The sequence below is a fragment of the Colias eurytheme genome, chromosome 29 (assembly GCF_061535395.1).
Source record: "Colias eurytheme isolate Ceu_HAF_F1 chromosome 29, ilColEury1 Martin Lab GWU primary, whole genome shotgun sequence".
NCBI classification, from domain to species: Eukaryota; Metazoa; Arthropoda; class Insecta; order Lepidoptera; family Pieridae; genus Colias; species Colias eurytheme.
Genome location: NC_143008.1, coordinates 7,177,713 through 7,192,871, shown reverse-complemented (window position 1 = coordinate 7,192,871; position 15,159 = coordinate 7,177,713). Strand labels below are relative to the sequence as shown.

General features: G+C 33.8%; 1 protein-coding gene across 2 annotated transcripts; it reads left to right on the top strand.

The window, feature by feature from the left end:
- The first annotated feature begins 205 nt into the window (after window positions 1-205).
- LOC149896370 (pyridoxal phosphate phosphatase PHOSPHO2-like) lies at window positions 206-14,144 on the top strand. 2 transcript variants are annotated; one of them, XM_090118037.1, is made up of 5 exons: window positions 206-534; window positions 8,732-8,920; window positions 11,356-11,556; window positions 11,669-11,686; window positions 12,326-14,144. In XM_090118037.1, the coding sequence occupies exons 1-5, from the start codon at window positions 391-393 to the stop codon at window positions 12,467-12,469; spliced, it is 696 nt and encodes a 231-aa protein (XP_089974163.1). In that variant the 5' UTR covers window positions 206-390; the 3' UTR covers window positions 12,470-14,144. The 2 variants fall into 2 exon arrangements, with proteins under 2 accessions (XP_089974163.1, XP_089974162.1); XM_090118036.1 differs by lacking the exon at window positions 11,669-11,686 and having other exon boundaries at window positions 11,356-11,574.
- The last annotated feature ends 1,015 nt before the right edge of the window (window positions 14,145-15,159 follow it).

Genomic DNA, 15,159 nt, shown 5'->3' with positions numbered 1-15,159 from the left:
TTTACACAGATAATATAAATATTTGTGTTAAAAAAGTTGTCTCTATAATGAGAATAATTTTATTGAGTAGCATTAATTATACTTGATTTAAGACACCATTTAACATCATACACTAAATTACTAACAAACCAAATTCCAAATTTTTCCGACTAAAATTGATTTATTATGGGGTCATTGACATTGTCATTGTCATCTTCATCTCGTACTGTCAAAAATCTCAACTTGAAACTTCCTCACCCTCACGATTTTTTTACAATGCGAGCTTGCGGAAAATACCTGAAAAATTCCGCGAAGCGAAAATGTTTAAATAGCATTACTCAGTCAGATTCATCTAGCATCTAGTCAATCGAGTGCCAGTGTGTGAATGTGCGCGCGAGATTTAAAAAAAAAATGGCAAATTTAGCGGTTTTCGATTTTGATCGCACAATAGTTGATGAAGATTCTGATGCTACTATTATCAATAGATTGAGAGAAAAGAAACCTCCGCCCGAATGGGATTCGGGTAACTGTGACTGGACTCCGTATATGAGTGATGTAAGTGTAAGCTTAATTTACCTTGTGTTTAAAGTTTTATTTTTCAAACTGTTCATGCATTTGACCGCATCATTTTTTTTTATTTATCCTGTGAAATTCTATCTATACTTCTGTTATAATATTATCAGAAAATATATAGGGTCAACCGGGGCAATTGCAACTATGGGGCAATTGCAACTACTTATCATAACTCATTTATTAGAGTTGTTGTAATATATCGCCATCTATGATTCAATAACTCAACGACTAATAAATCTTACAAATAATAGATGGCGCCACTACGATGAAAACTATTTGATTTATAGGCCATTTTGTCAAACCGCCATTTTGAAGTTGGTGTGCGTAAAAACAGGTGTCGGGTTTTGCAGACAAAAAAATTGTTTAGGAGTGATTTTTTGCAGGTGTTTTTGATTGGACACGATTATCACAAGCCGTAAGTTATTTCATTTATATTTTAAGTGCGTTAGTTGACTCTATTTTGTGTTATTGATGCAGTTACATTTGCCCCATGAAAATTTCACTATGGGGTTATTGCAACTGTGAGGTTAGTTACAATAGCCCCTTATATTTTTGTATGAAACTAAAAACACTAGTGATGTGACAGTGTCGATATTTTTAATTTATTATGTATCCTTCTTGGTAGTCAAAATATACTTTCTTTATGATTAATTAAAGAAGAACCATCGATTTTTTTTTCGATATTATACCCAGAGACGGGTTCGTAAGTAAAATTCAAATTAGATAAAACCAGCGTGGTTAAAGAATATAACTAAAAACGAGGTCGTCTTTTTTGCCTCTAAATATTTTAAACAATAGTTGTATGATGAGAAACATCTAAATCATAAAATTAGGTAGACATGTTTAATGTTTAACTACCGAGCAGTGAATGAACGTGTAAAACAAATGATCAATAAACTGAATTCTAATTGAATGCTAACTTATTTATTTATTTATTATTGCTTAACATATTAATGCTGCAGGCCGTAACGGCATGTTGCAGTCAAAGTAGTAAGTGTTTATTACTATACTTCAATGGTATTTCAGATGGTGAGGAATTACAAACGCAAAAAAGAAGTTGGCTACTCGCAAGATGATCTTATGAAAGCATTGGAAGCTGTGCGTAGTAAAAAATTAAATAGTTATGCAGCCGCTGCAGAGTATGGGGTGCCGAGATCAACTATTGTACATCGTATATATGGAACGAGAGGTGCTAAAATGCCGAAACCTGGCAGACCAGGTGTATTTTCCAAAGAAATGGAACAAAAAATTGCAAATTACTTTTAAAATTACTGTTAAAACTGTATATTCCTGAAAAATGTGATTGCTGTGTAAGATTTTTTATAAAGAGACTAGAGACTTAAATGTTGTTAAAACTTTATATTCCTGAAAAATGTGATTGCTGTGTAAGATTTTTTATTCCTGAAAAATGTGATTGCTGTGTAAGATTTTTTATAAAGAGACTTAAATGTTGTTAAAACTTTATATTCCTGAAAAATGTGATTGCTGTGTGTTAGATTTATTAGAGACTTACATATTGTTAAAACCTTATAGGTATTCTTAAAAAAATGATTGTTGTGTACGATTTTTTTGTAGAGACTGTTAAATAAGTAAGCCAGGGTATTATTTTAGATGATAAGAATTTGTTTTTTTCATTGTTTACGAAACCAAAGTTGTGAATCTCTTATGTAAAACTAAGTAGGATAGTTCTGTGATTGTCCAAGTAATTTTTAATAAACGGTTGATTAACTAATAAACGTATTTTGTTTGGTTTACGTTTATAACAATACTAGATTTCCGCCCGCGGCTTTGCCCGCGTTTTCAAAGGAAAACCCGCATAGTTCCCGTCCTCGTGGGATTTCCGGGATAAAACCTACCCTATGTGTTAATCCAAGTTACCCTCTATATGTGTGCTAAATTTCATTGTAATCGGTTCAGTAGTTTTTACGTGAAAGAGTAACAAACATCCATACATCCATACAAACTTTCGCCTTTATAATATTAATAGGATTTAACACAAAGAATATTATTTGTTTTGACCAAAAACTAAAATTGACTTAGTAGGTAGGGGCATTGTAATTTTTTTTTGTTGCGATTTAAAGTGGTAAATCAAAGTACCTACATGAGTTTTTCCTCTAAATAATGCGGCGCCATCTACGATCGCAACGTTATTGTAGCAATAGTTCCCTTATACACAATAGTACGATACAAATCACACGCAGAATAATAAAAAAATATCGATGAATAAGTTTTTTGCATTCCCCACACTAATTCTCTAACAAATAGTTGCATTTGCCCCACATTTAGAAAAATAAGATTTTTCCTGAAAACTCGTCCTTGCTACACGGTAATCCAGTTCAAAATCCTATGAATAACATGAAATCTCATAAATATATTCTATATTCGTTGTTTTATATGAAATAGAAGAAGAGCTATGGCAGTTAGTTGCATTTACCCCCGACATGGGGTTAATGTAACTTTTTCTACCAATTTTAGGAAATATTCTCACTACCAGTTATTTATAAGACTACTGTATTGCTTGTTTGGTTTAAAATAATCTTGAATAAATACAAAAAACAATAAATGGGTCAAATAAATGACCAAATATAAAAGGAGATAACTGCAACCGATCAAACTTGAGACTTGTTATTTTTTAGTTGCATTTGCCCCGGTTGACTATATTTAATAAATGATTTTTTGTAGAACTTGAAATTGTATTTTTGATGATTATTAAAAAAAATCATATGCATAGCCAGAAAATCTCGGAAAATCTTATTTTCATTTCACATTTTTTGCCCAATACATATATGTAATTATTCGTCATAGCCAATATAATAAAAATTAGAAGTTTATATACAAATATTAATAACTCTTCACCTTATGATTTTAGAGGTGATAAAAGTTATTATTTCAAAATCTTACATCAGCAATGACTTGTAGAAACATAATTATGAAGTCATAGATGTATCAATTGAGGATAGTTTTACTTATTATTGAGTATTATTTTGTGTTTTTCCAATTAGCAAACATTGCATAATTTGAATTTGTTCTTCCTTAATATAAATTTTCCTTTGTTTGTTCAGACATTTAATATTTATAAATTAAATCTCTTATCTTCTTATATATAAAATTCTCGTGTCACAATGTTAGTCCGCATACTCCTCCGAAACGGGTGGACCGATTCTCATGAAATTTTCTGTGCATATCGGGTAAGTCTGAGAATCGGCCAACATCTATTTTTCATATGTAGGTACCACGGGCGAAGCCGGGGCGGACCGCTAGTAATTAATAAAATTAATATTGCCTCCCATAAAAATTTTAGATATTAAAAACATTTAACTTTTCCTTATATAATTTTATGGGTAGCATGATTTTTTATGTTTAATTTAAATTGCATAAAATAAGGTGTTTTTTTCAATTTTTGACTACTTGATTGCAACACTTTACATATAGTGAAAAAATGCATGTCTACTTGAAATTTTAACTTTTTTATTTGAGTCAGAAGCGTTAACCACTAAGCCGTTAATAACTAAATTCTTATCAGATTTAGATTATATAAACAACTACCGTTTCACTGATAAGCCGCTGAAATCGCTATTGGAGCGATCAAATTAAAACCAGTATCTCATTATGAAAAGCAATCTCATTACTTCTCGACAATTAATTTTCGATTTCCTTTATGTGCTAGCTAGCTTTCCGCCCGCGGCTTCGCCCGCGTTCTCAAAGAAGAGTCCCCGCATAGTTCCCGTTCCCGTGGGATTTCCGGGATAAAACCTATGCTATGTGTTTATCCAAGTTATATGTGTGCTAAATTTCATGCAAATACATCCAAGGAATAAAAAGTTTCATACAAACTTCTATCCCCTATTTTACCCCTTTAGGGGATGAATTTTCTAAAATGCTTTCTTAGGGGACGCCTACGTTATGACATCTACCTGTATGCCAAATTTCAGCCCGATACGTCCAGCGGTTTGGGCTGTGCGTTGATAGATCACTATATCAGTCACCTTTGAGTTTTATATATAGATTTAAGTTTACGGTTTTTTACCGACTTCACATAAAAGGAAAGTTTCGGGCTAGAATGTATGTTCACAAATTTTTATTTTCGGATAGTTAGGAGACGATTTTTTTCAGCTTCAGCATAGAACTTTTCCTGGTAGAACCTTATACCTACAAATGGTCTTGATGGATTAATTATTGTTCAAATACATTTTTCCACTTAACCATTATATATAGATCACGTGTTTATCATTAATAACATGACAATGCATTAATTTTTTCAATAATAATTACATCTTTTATTTACTCAAGTACCTGCATTCGCTTCTTCATTACATCATATTTACTAGCTGTACCGCGCGGTTTCACCCTCGGTCAAAACTGCGGGAAAAAAAACCATGTATTTATAATTTATATAGCTCTCGTGTTATTCGGATGACCTATATTGCTATAAAGTTTCATCCAAATCCGTCCAGTATTTTTTATATATATTATAGAGTGAGCAAACAGGTTTGTGGAGTGCCTGATTGTAAGCGAGTCCACTGCCTCTGCAGATGCGTTGCCGACTTACTTTTGATCCAATAATTGGATTCCGAGATTCTGAGATGAGATCGATCATCTCACGATTTTCTTTCGTATACATAACTAGCTGTGCTCCGCGCTTTCACCCGCATTGCTCCGCTCCTGTTGGTCTTAGCGTGATGATATATAGCCTATAACCTTCCTCGACGTATGAGCCATCTAACACTGAAATAATTTTTCAAATCGGACCAGTAGTTCCTGAGATTAGCGTGTTCAAACAAACAAACAGCTTCAGCTTTATAATATTAGTATAGACATGTACTTATATAGCTCACATGTTCACCGATTACATGGCCATGACGTAAGTGTGCGGATATCGTCCCGCGGCAATGGTCGGGGCCAAGGTCACTTGGTGCTGTGCCAAGGCACGTAGCATGGAGAGATGTTCAAGTGATGTGTGGAAGTGATTTGTGAATACTTTCACAGTGTGTTTGATGATGCATGTACACAATAAGTACCTAAGAATGGCGTGATATTGATCAAAATCAATGTGGGTTCGATTCCCACCCAGGGCAAATATTTGTGTGATGAATATAGATGTTTGTTCTGTGTCTGGATGTTAATAATTATCTATGTATGTATTTATTTAAAATAATATAAGTACGTTTATCAGCCATCTGGTTTCCATAACATAAGCGAAAGTTTAATATGGGATCTGATCGTGCCGTGTGTGAAAATCGTCCTGAAATAGTTATTATTATTATTATTTGTTATCAAAATGGAAGTAAAAATCACGTTGACCATGAAGTAAAAAAAATATAGTACAAAACTACCGTCATAGTCCATTGAATGAGTCCCTCCAAGGGGGGTCTAGAGTGCGTGAGTTAGTAACGTAAGATGTTTCTTCGGAAACATGTCAAGAGTCCCTAGTTAATAAACATACTAAAACCCCGGGACACTAGGAGGATCCACGGAGTGGGGGGAGGGGGGGAATGGGTCCATTTTTTCATTTTTCGCTTAAATCTCAAAAACGGTACATGTTAGAGAAAAACTTTCAAGTAAAAGTTGAAAGGCCATAAAATTATCTACAAGTTGTACCTAAATCATTTTTTCCTATACCTATCCTACCGTTTCTGAGTTATACGCAGTAAAAAATGATTTTGGCTCAAACAATTTCCCCATACCGATCAAAAAATATTTCTTTCTTCCAAAAAACTCAAACGTGCAACTTGTGACCGGTACTGATAGATTGCTCTTAATTAGGTCTATAATTGGTAAAATAAATACATTCCTCCATGGAAGCCTTTAGGAGGAATCGATTGTCAAAATATTATATTAGGGCAGTTTGAGTTACTGAACTTGATCTTTTTATTTTTTTCTTCCAAAAAACTCAAAAGTGCAACTTGTGACCGGTACAGATAGATTGCTCATAATTAGGTCTTTCATTGATAAAAATACCAGATTCCACCACGGAGGCGTTTACGGGGAATTGAATTTTATCAGGGTAGTTATGATACTTGAACTTTTTATTTTTTTTCTTCCAAAAAACTCAAAAGTGCAACATGTGACCAGTACAGATAGATTGCTCATAATTAGGTCTATAATTGGTAAAATAAACACATTCCTCCATGGAAGCCTTTAGGAGGAATCGATTGTCAAAATATTATATTAGGGTAGTTAGAGTTACTGAACTTGATCTTTTTATTTTTTTCTTCCAAAAAACTCAAAAGTGCAACTTGTGACCGGTACAGATAGATTGCTCATAATTAGGTCTATCATTGATAAAAATACCAGATTCCACCATGGAGGCGTTTACGGGGAATTGAATTTTATTAGGGTAGTTATTTAAAAAGTTCAAGTATCGTAACTACCATAATAAAATTCAATACCTCCTAAACGCCTCCATGGTGGAATCTGATTTTTTTATCAATGATAGACCTAATTATGAGCAACCCATCGGTACCGGTCACAAGTTGCACTTTTGAGTTTTTTGGAAGAAAAAAAATAAAAAGTTCAAGTATCGTAACTACCCTAATAAAATTCAATTCCCCGTAAACGCCTCCGTGGTGGAATCTAGTATTTTTATCAATGATAGACCTAATTATGAGCAATCTATCTGTACCGGTCACAAGTTGCACTTTTGAGTTTTTTGGAAGAAAAAAATAAAAAGATCAAGTTCAGTAACTCAAACTACTCTAATACAATATTTTAACAATCGATTCCTCCTAAAGGCTTCCATGGAGGAATGTGTTTATTTTACCAATTATAGACCTATTTAAGAGCAATCTATCAGTACCGGTCACAAGTTGCACTTTTGAGTTTTTTGGAAGAAAATAATAAAAAGATCAAGTTCAGTAACTCAAACTACCCTAATATAATATTTTGACAATCGATTCCTCCTAAAGGCTTCCATGGAGGAATGTGTTTATTTTACCAATTATAGACCTAATTAAGAGCAATCTATCAGTACCGGTCACAAGTTGCACTTTTGAGTTTTTTGGAAGAAAAAAAATAAAAAGTTCAAGTATCGTAACTACCCTAATAAAATTCAATTCCCCGTAAACGCCTCCGTGGTGGAATCTGGTATTTTTATCAATGATAGACCTAATTATGAGCAATCTATCTGTACCGGTCACAAGTTGCACTTTTGAGTTTTTTGGAAGAAAAAAATAAAAAGATCAAGTTCAGTAACTCAAACTGCCCTAATATAATATTTTGACAATCGATTCCTCCTAAAGGCTTCCATGGAGGAATGTGTTTATTTTACCAATTATAGACCTATTTAAGAGCAATCTATCAGTACCGGTCACAAGTTGCACACTTGAGTTTTTTGGAAGAAAGAAATATTTTTTGATCGGTATGGGGAAATTGTTTGAGCCAAAATCATTTTTTACTGCGTATAACTCAGAAACGGTAGGATATAGGAAAAAATGATTTAGGTACAACTTGTAGATAATTTTATGGCTTTTCAACTTTTCCTTGAAAGTTTTTCCCTAACATGTACCGTTTTTGAGATTTAAGCGAAAAATGAAAAAATGGACCCATTCCCCCCCTCCCCCCACTCTGGGGCTCCTCCTAGTGTCCCGGGGTTTTAGTATGTTTATTACCTAGAGACTCTTGACATGTTTCCGAAGAAACATCTTACGTTACTAACTCACGCACTCTAGAACTTTTTATTCAATGGACTATCATTTTTTGTTAAATTTGAAGGTAGTTAGCTGATTTGGAAATGTTGAGAGTATGACGTGTGGAAGGGATCTTTGTGATAAGAGATTACTTTATCTGGGTTACGTTACTTTAACTATTTAAAAATGGGGTACAAATTGATTAGTACCGTCTTTTTTTGAAAAACTTGAGGGTAGTTGAAGTTGGTACGGTAAACATGGTCAAATAGCTAAGTGCTTGTCTATCTGTTTTGTAAAGATCTTCAAAATTAGCTTCAGTCATTGTAGCATTCAAAAAAGTATATCCAAGGCAAATACAGTGCATTATAATTTTTCTTCTTCTTCGTTTATAGCTCACCTAATAGAGGGACTTGACCTTGTTGATATTTGGCAGGTGGATACGCATCAGCATTGCACATCTAGTTGTCATAAAAAATACTTGAATACTTGATTCCTAATTTGGAAGAATATACACTAGAAATGGAAAATACAACATATATTTCTAATATTGCCAGGTATTCGAACACGCGTACTCCGCGGGTTTCCATCCCAATGACATACTAGACAGCATAGCGTCCATGCCCCCCACGAGGGGCATGCCCCAGCTTATCAGAACACTATCGGATAGGGGCTGGGACGTAGTGTTGTTAACAGATGCCAATACAGTGTTCGTGGGACATTGGCTCAAGACGCATGGGTTGGAGGTACGTGGAAACTGGTTATTTGGTAATGTATAAAAATACGATAGAAGAATTGTTTTACGTGATATAAATACATATGTACTACTCCACCAAAACAATTTGGCACATGGCAAATATGGCTTCACTGGAGCTAGGGAGGGGAATATTCGACACTCAAAAGTAACTAGGGCGAGCGCGGGGAGGTGAGACGAGGTGCGGACTGCGGACGCCGAAACCACATGAGTAGCTACTCATGTGCCGAAACCGCATTACTGTCATGCGCCTAATTGTTTTGGTTGAGTAGTACCAGAAATCTATTATCTGTGCACATTGTGAAGAAAAGTATGAAAAAATACCTTTTTTATTATAATAATAATTAATGTCACAATTTTTTTTTGTGATAACATAAAAATAGAACAGTAAATATAGAAAGGATACGGCCGGTTTCTCAATTGAGTATTGACGTTAAGAACTTCTCAAACCATCCTTATATGCTGTATTTTCTTGTAGTTAACTGACACAAATTTTTCGAACCATAATCAAAGTAATTCTTGATTCAGAAACCGGCCTTAGGAATTAAACGAATCTAAATTTTTAATAAAAAAATGGTTGTCTGTAAAGTCGGTTTACTGACGATAGTTGAACGTGACAACGTCCGATTGTGCTTCTTTGTCGGTCGTTCCGCGCTCTCGCTTGAACTTCAAGCCTTACATGGAACGCTTCAGAGCGAGGTAACGCCGCATGAGTCATGTTTTTTCGTGCGTGCAGCCGGCTCTATCGAATTATAAGACGTTGTCACGTCAAAAATACGCCGTTTTACGTATTTATCAAGTGTCACTCACTCACCACCCACAAAATGAGCTATTTTGTGCACCACGCCTCAAACTAAAATGCACGAAGACGTCTACGCTAGAAAGCGTGCCAAAAATAGTATCGAAAAATCCTCGAATATCTTGAATACCAGCTAACTAGAAAAAAAAAGAACGTTTTTGTGAATAACTTTTACCTAAAAAACATGAAGTCATATTTAGTCCTCCTGTTACCTATTAAAAAAAGAAAAAAATAATTCGGTTCAAAAGTATTTGTGTGTGTGAAAACATTGCCAATATATCTACATACAAAAAACAAATTTTTCCACTTTTAACTTTAATAGACTGCTTTAACTACATAGCTGATAATAATTAATCTATTTTTTTTAATAATATATTCAATAAAAATAAATCATTTGTGCCCCCATAAAGGGACACGGGCATTACGCGTGTTGTATTCATTCGTGCAATACGCGAAACAACAAAAATTTGCATGTATCTGTTAATAGATCTGTTAACATGGAATTGCTAAATCGAAATAAATGCTATTTGAAACAGAGCGTAAGGTCGTGTGGGCGAAAATTAGAGACCAGATCCTGTTTAAACTTTGATGACGCTTCTGGAAAAGAAAATGGCCTGATATTGATTTTTTTGTTACGCCATATGATGTGAATGTGTCATAATAAAGGGTTGTTTTAATAAATAATAATTATTAATTGATTGATTTGTGTGGCACGTTCTGTAGCGTAAACGACTTTGAGAATTTTAGTTTGAATGATGACATGAAAAAATATTTTTACCCATTATTTTAAACATATTATACCGACAATCGACATAATAATATAATATAATGAAATTGAAAATTTTTGAAGTGAAGCTTCTTTAGGTGTATTGAGAGTAAAATTCCAAGGTCGCGTCATGGCAATACTTATTATACACAACATGGAGTAAGGCGACGATTTTGGTATCTTTGAATCTTGCCAAAGAAGTTTCATTTCTGACACTTGTGCTCGGCATATACGCTCTTTTTTATTTTGAACAATTAGAGGCCGATCATAAAGTGGGTACGTTCACATTTAATGGAGGCTGTGATGCTTACTGACACAAAAAGTGCCAATAATGATTAATGTAGAGCGTAAGGAAATGTGATGTTCACTGTTCACAGCTCATCAAACAATTTTTTACAAACGATAAAGCTTCAGATCTCTTGTGTAGTAATGTTAAATGTACCATGATAAATCTGATTCCGATGTCTTTCTACTAGAAACTTAAAATTCCTCGTCACTTTATGACCGGCATTTTTAAATTTGTGTTGTTTGATCCATTGCCAAACCTACCATAGTTGTTATATTATCTGTCGCCAAACTTACTTTTCCTAAAAGTCGAGCGAACTTGATGCACATTTTTAACAAAAGGTATATATAATTCGACAGCGGATCAAACTACTTTATTTTTGAAGTGAAACTTTTTTAGGCGCGTTGAAAGTAAAATTTCAATATCGCGTCATGACAATACACGTCATGGAGTAAGACGACGATTTTCATATCTTTGAATCTTGCCAAAGAAGTTTCACTTCTGACACGTGTGCTCGGCACATACGCTCTTTTATAAATTGAATATCAACTATACCGCCCTCGTTTTCCCGACCAGGACGCGGTCACGACCGTGATCACGAACCGCGCGTTCTGGCAGCACGGGCGGCTATACATCGAGCCGTGTATGCGCCAGAACACATGTCGTTCTTGCCCTTCCAACCTGTGCAAGTCACGTGCGCTTGCGCAGTGGTGTGCGGGGAAACAGTATAATAGGGTTATATACGCGGGTGATGGAAGGAACGACTTCTGTCCTGCTTCCAGTCTACCAAGTGATGTGAGTTATGATAGCTTTTTAGGTTATGTTAGCCTGGTACTTTTCAATACACTAGGGTCGTAAGTGCGGAGGATGAGAGGAATGACTTCTAGCTAGCAGTCTGTCGGAAGATGTGAGTGCTCTTCTAGTTCATGTTAGCGTGGTTTTGTATAATAGGTACAACGTCTGCTCTGCAAACAGCCTACTGGTGGATATGAGGTCTCTTATGTTTCATTTTACCCTGGCACTAACGCTACGCACGGTAAGTACGCTACGGTACGCTACGGTACGCTACGGTCCGCTACGCTACGGTAAGTAGCTAACGCAATGGTGTGCGGGGAAACAGTATAGGAGGTTGGTGTACGCAGAAGATGGCAGGAATGACTTCTGCCCAGCTAGCAGTCTGTCAGAAGATGTGAGTGTTTATTGTATAAAAAGTATTTACTAGTATTTCTACACGTTATTTTATTCTTGTATATGATACTGCCTAACGGTATACATAAACTATGATAAAAACCAACTGTTTCGGTAATAATCACGATATTTATGAAATTTCACCTCCCTTGTTCCAAGTGTAATCAACAATTTAAAAAAAGTGCCTTAATTTTACTTAAATATTTTTGAAATACATATTTTTTAACTTTGAATGTCTAGAATTTGGATTGACCGAACTAAAAAATATATGAACTCTAAATTCAAAGAAATTTTCATTTTAATTTCCAATTTCCAACCGAATTTACGATACATAATTAATTGTGATATTTTCTAACAGGCAATAGTGTTCCCGCGCAAGGGTTACCCGCTCGATGACCTAATTAGGAAGACGCTGGCAACACCAGAGCCGAAAGTAAAAGCAAGAGTGGTCCCGTGGGTCGACGCGTTTACAATATTGTCAGAATTGTTCCCAATTAGCTAAATTATAGATTAAATATACGTTTTATATGTTTTTTTTTGTTATTTATTTTTTTGTGTATGGCAACGTTTTTGATGATGTTTGAATTTTTTTTTTCTTATATTTTAAATAATCAAATTAAATGACTGTTTTTACAGAATTAAAATGATATAAATGCATTTAGTACGATATACAGAAATGTCCTTTGTTTAAATGATTTGCTTTAGTACTTAATTTTCACCACAATGTCAGTCAGGTGAAAAGTTATAAATGTTTTCCTAGCAATACCTATTGTGGTTGTAAATCAATGCATGTAAAAATTAAAATATTTTGAAAAAATCTAAGAGTTGTGATTTTTGAAGGGAAACTTCTTTATCGGGTTTGGAAAAAAAATTAGTGTAACATTTTTTCGTTACGCGTGACATTTTTCCGTTACGCGTCATCTTTTTCTTATCCCTACCACGCGTATTCGATTTATTTCTGTAAAGTTGCATATAGTAAATTATTTTTTGAAAAATAAGGTGATAAAGTAATTTCACTTCTTACGTGTGTACACTAGTACACGCACACATTTTTTGAAGTGAAACTTCTTTATCGGGGTTGGACAAAAATTTAGTGTAACATTTTTGCGTTACGCCGTACGCGTGACATTTTTACGTTACGCCATACTCGTGACATTTTTAAGGTGATAAAGAAGTTTCACTTCTTATGTGTGTACTCTAGTACACGCATACATTTTTTCTTATCGAAACGTTGCCATAAAGTGGGCTGTGTCTTCATTATGTTGCATGAATGTGCTAGTGTAATAGTTTTATTACTTAATAAGAAATGTCTTCAATTTTATTAATCACAGTGAAAAAATGTAACAAAGTCAATTCTAACTTAAAAAATGCCGCTTCTATTATTTAAGTTCCATACGGTCTACACAAAACAAAAGGGGGCAAATTAAAAAAAAATATGTCTGATTAAATTTTTTTACATATAAAAAAATAGTTAAATTATGATATGTATGTCAATTTTGCCAGCTGTAATTTTTCCCGCTGCAGGCTGCGAATGAAGAATCATTCTTGTAAGGATGTAGTATATAATTATTATTTATGTATAGCACAAATCTTTATGTTGTTTGAAAATATATCTTTAGGTTTATTATCGCGTTCCGCCGAGTTTACTAAGAGTATTATTTAAGTAAAAAAATGCAAAAAGATCTTATGAACGGCCATACTTTCTACTATTAGTTTTTATCCATGGTATTTTATTAGAAAACAGCAACAAGAATTCATGTACTTAAACTCAAACATTTATTTATTCAATTTAGACTTCTTCTAGAAGCACTTTTGAATCGTCATTACATATTTGTTACATTTACCACCGATTCAGAGCTTACTAAAACGATGTATTGTGGTAAAAAGCTATTTTTTTAGTTCCTCGAAAGACCGCTAGAAGCGCTGTATCAATCGTTTAACAAAATTCAAACAAAGAACCGCAATGAAAAATAATATTCAATGAATTTATATGTACCTAGTTATGTTTTTAAATTATTGTAGCCGAGTCTTCCAAATTATTTATACCAACACTTTAAAATTATGTGCGAAGATTTTTTTTAATTGTTTACATTTTCGTTAAGTTCATTACGCATAAAATAATACACTGTGTCTAATTATTGTGATGTTATTTTAAATAAAAAGATAATGTTCATAAATGTCGTTTTATTTTATTGTTTTAATCCTGTTTTGATACTAAATAACTGCACCACGCGGCTTAAACGAGTTAAACCGCGGGCAAAAACAAGTACCTATATATTTCTGTAGCCTATGTATTCTGGTACATAAGCTTCATCAATGTCAAGTATCTTCAAAATCCTTGTCATTTCTTGCCTCGACCCACACTATTGTAGAACAACCTACCTTCCGAGTTCCCTAACCAGTATGACATTGGGAACCTTCAAGAAAAAGCCTACACCATCCTACTAATAGGTACATATTATAAATGCGAAAGATTGTGAGGATGTGTGTGTGTTTGTTACTCTTTCACGCAAATTCTATTGAACCGATTACAATGAAATTTAGCACACATATAGCGGGTAACTTGGATTAACATATAGAATAGGTTTTATCCCGGAAATCCAACGGGAATGGGAACTATGCGGTATAACTTATCACCAGTATAATTTAGTACTTATCATGAAATTAGAGTAATTTTATATGTTATCATTACAAAGTATAAGGCAAAGTTGCTTTCTCTATCTTTAAAAGTAATGCAACGGATCTTGATGCGGTTTTTTAATAGATAGGCTTATTCAAGGAGGTTTTAGTACCTATATAATTTATTAGGTTTTGGAAAAGAGGGCGAGGCCGCAAGTGTTCCTTTGCATGAAAATAAAACAAAATTACAGGTTGAAATTTTATTTAAATAAATACGCTATGTACAATTATACAATTAGGTACTTAATTATTATGATATGAAAAACCAACCGCCAAAAAATATAACTCAAATATACATTTAAAAACATGTTTAAAACTTACATTAAATACGATAAAAGATGGATACATTTTTTATTAGAAGACTTTATACAAAGAACATATTTTATTATTTTAATACTGCAACTAGATTTTTGGCAACTTCCATTTTATTATATTGATTATCTATATTTTATGATATTACAGTACATTTTCTAACTCCCATTATACTTTTATTGTCTTAAATATTAGAAAACG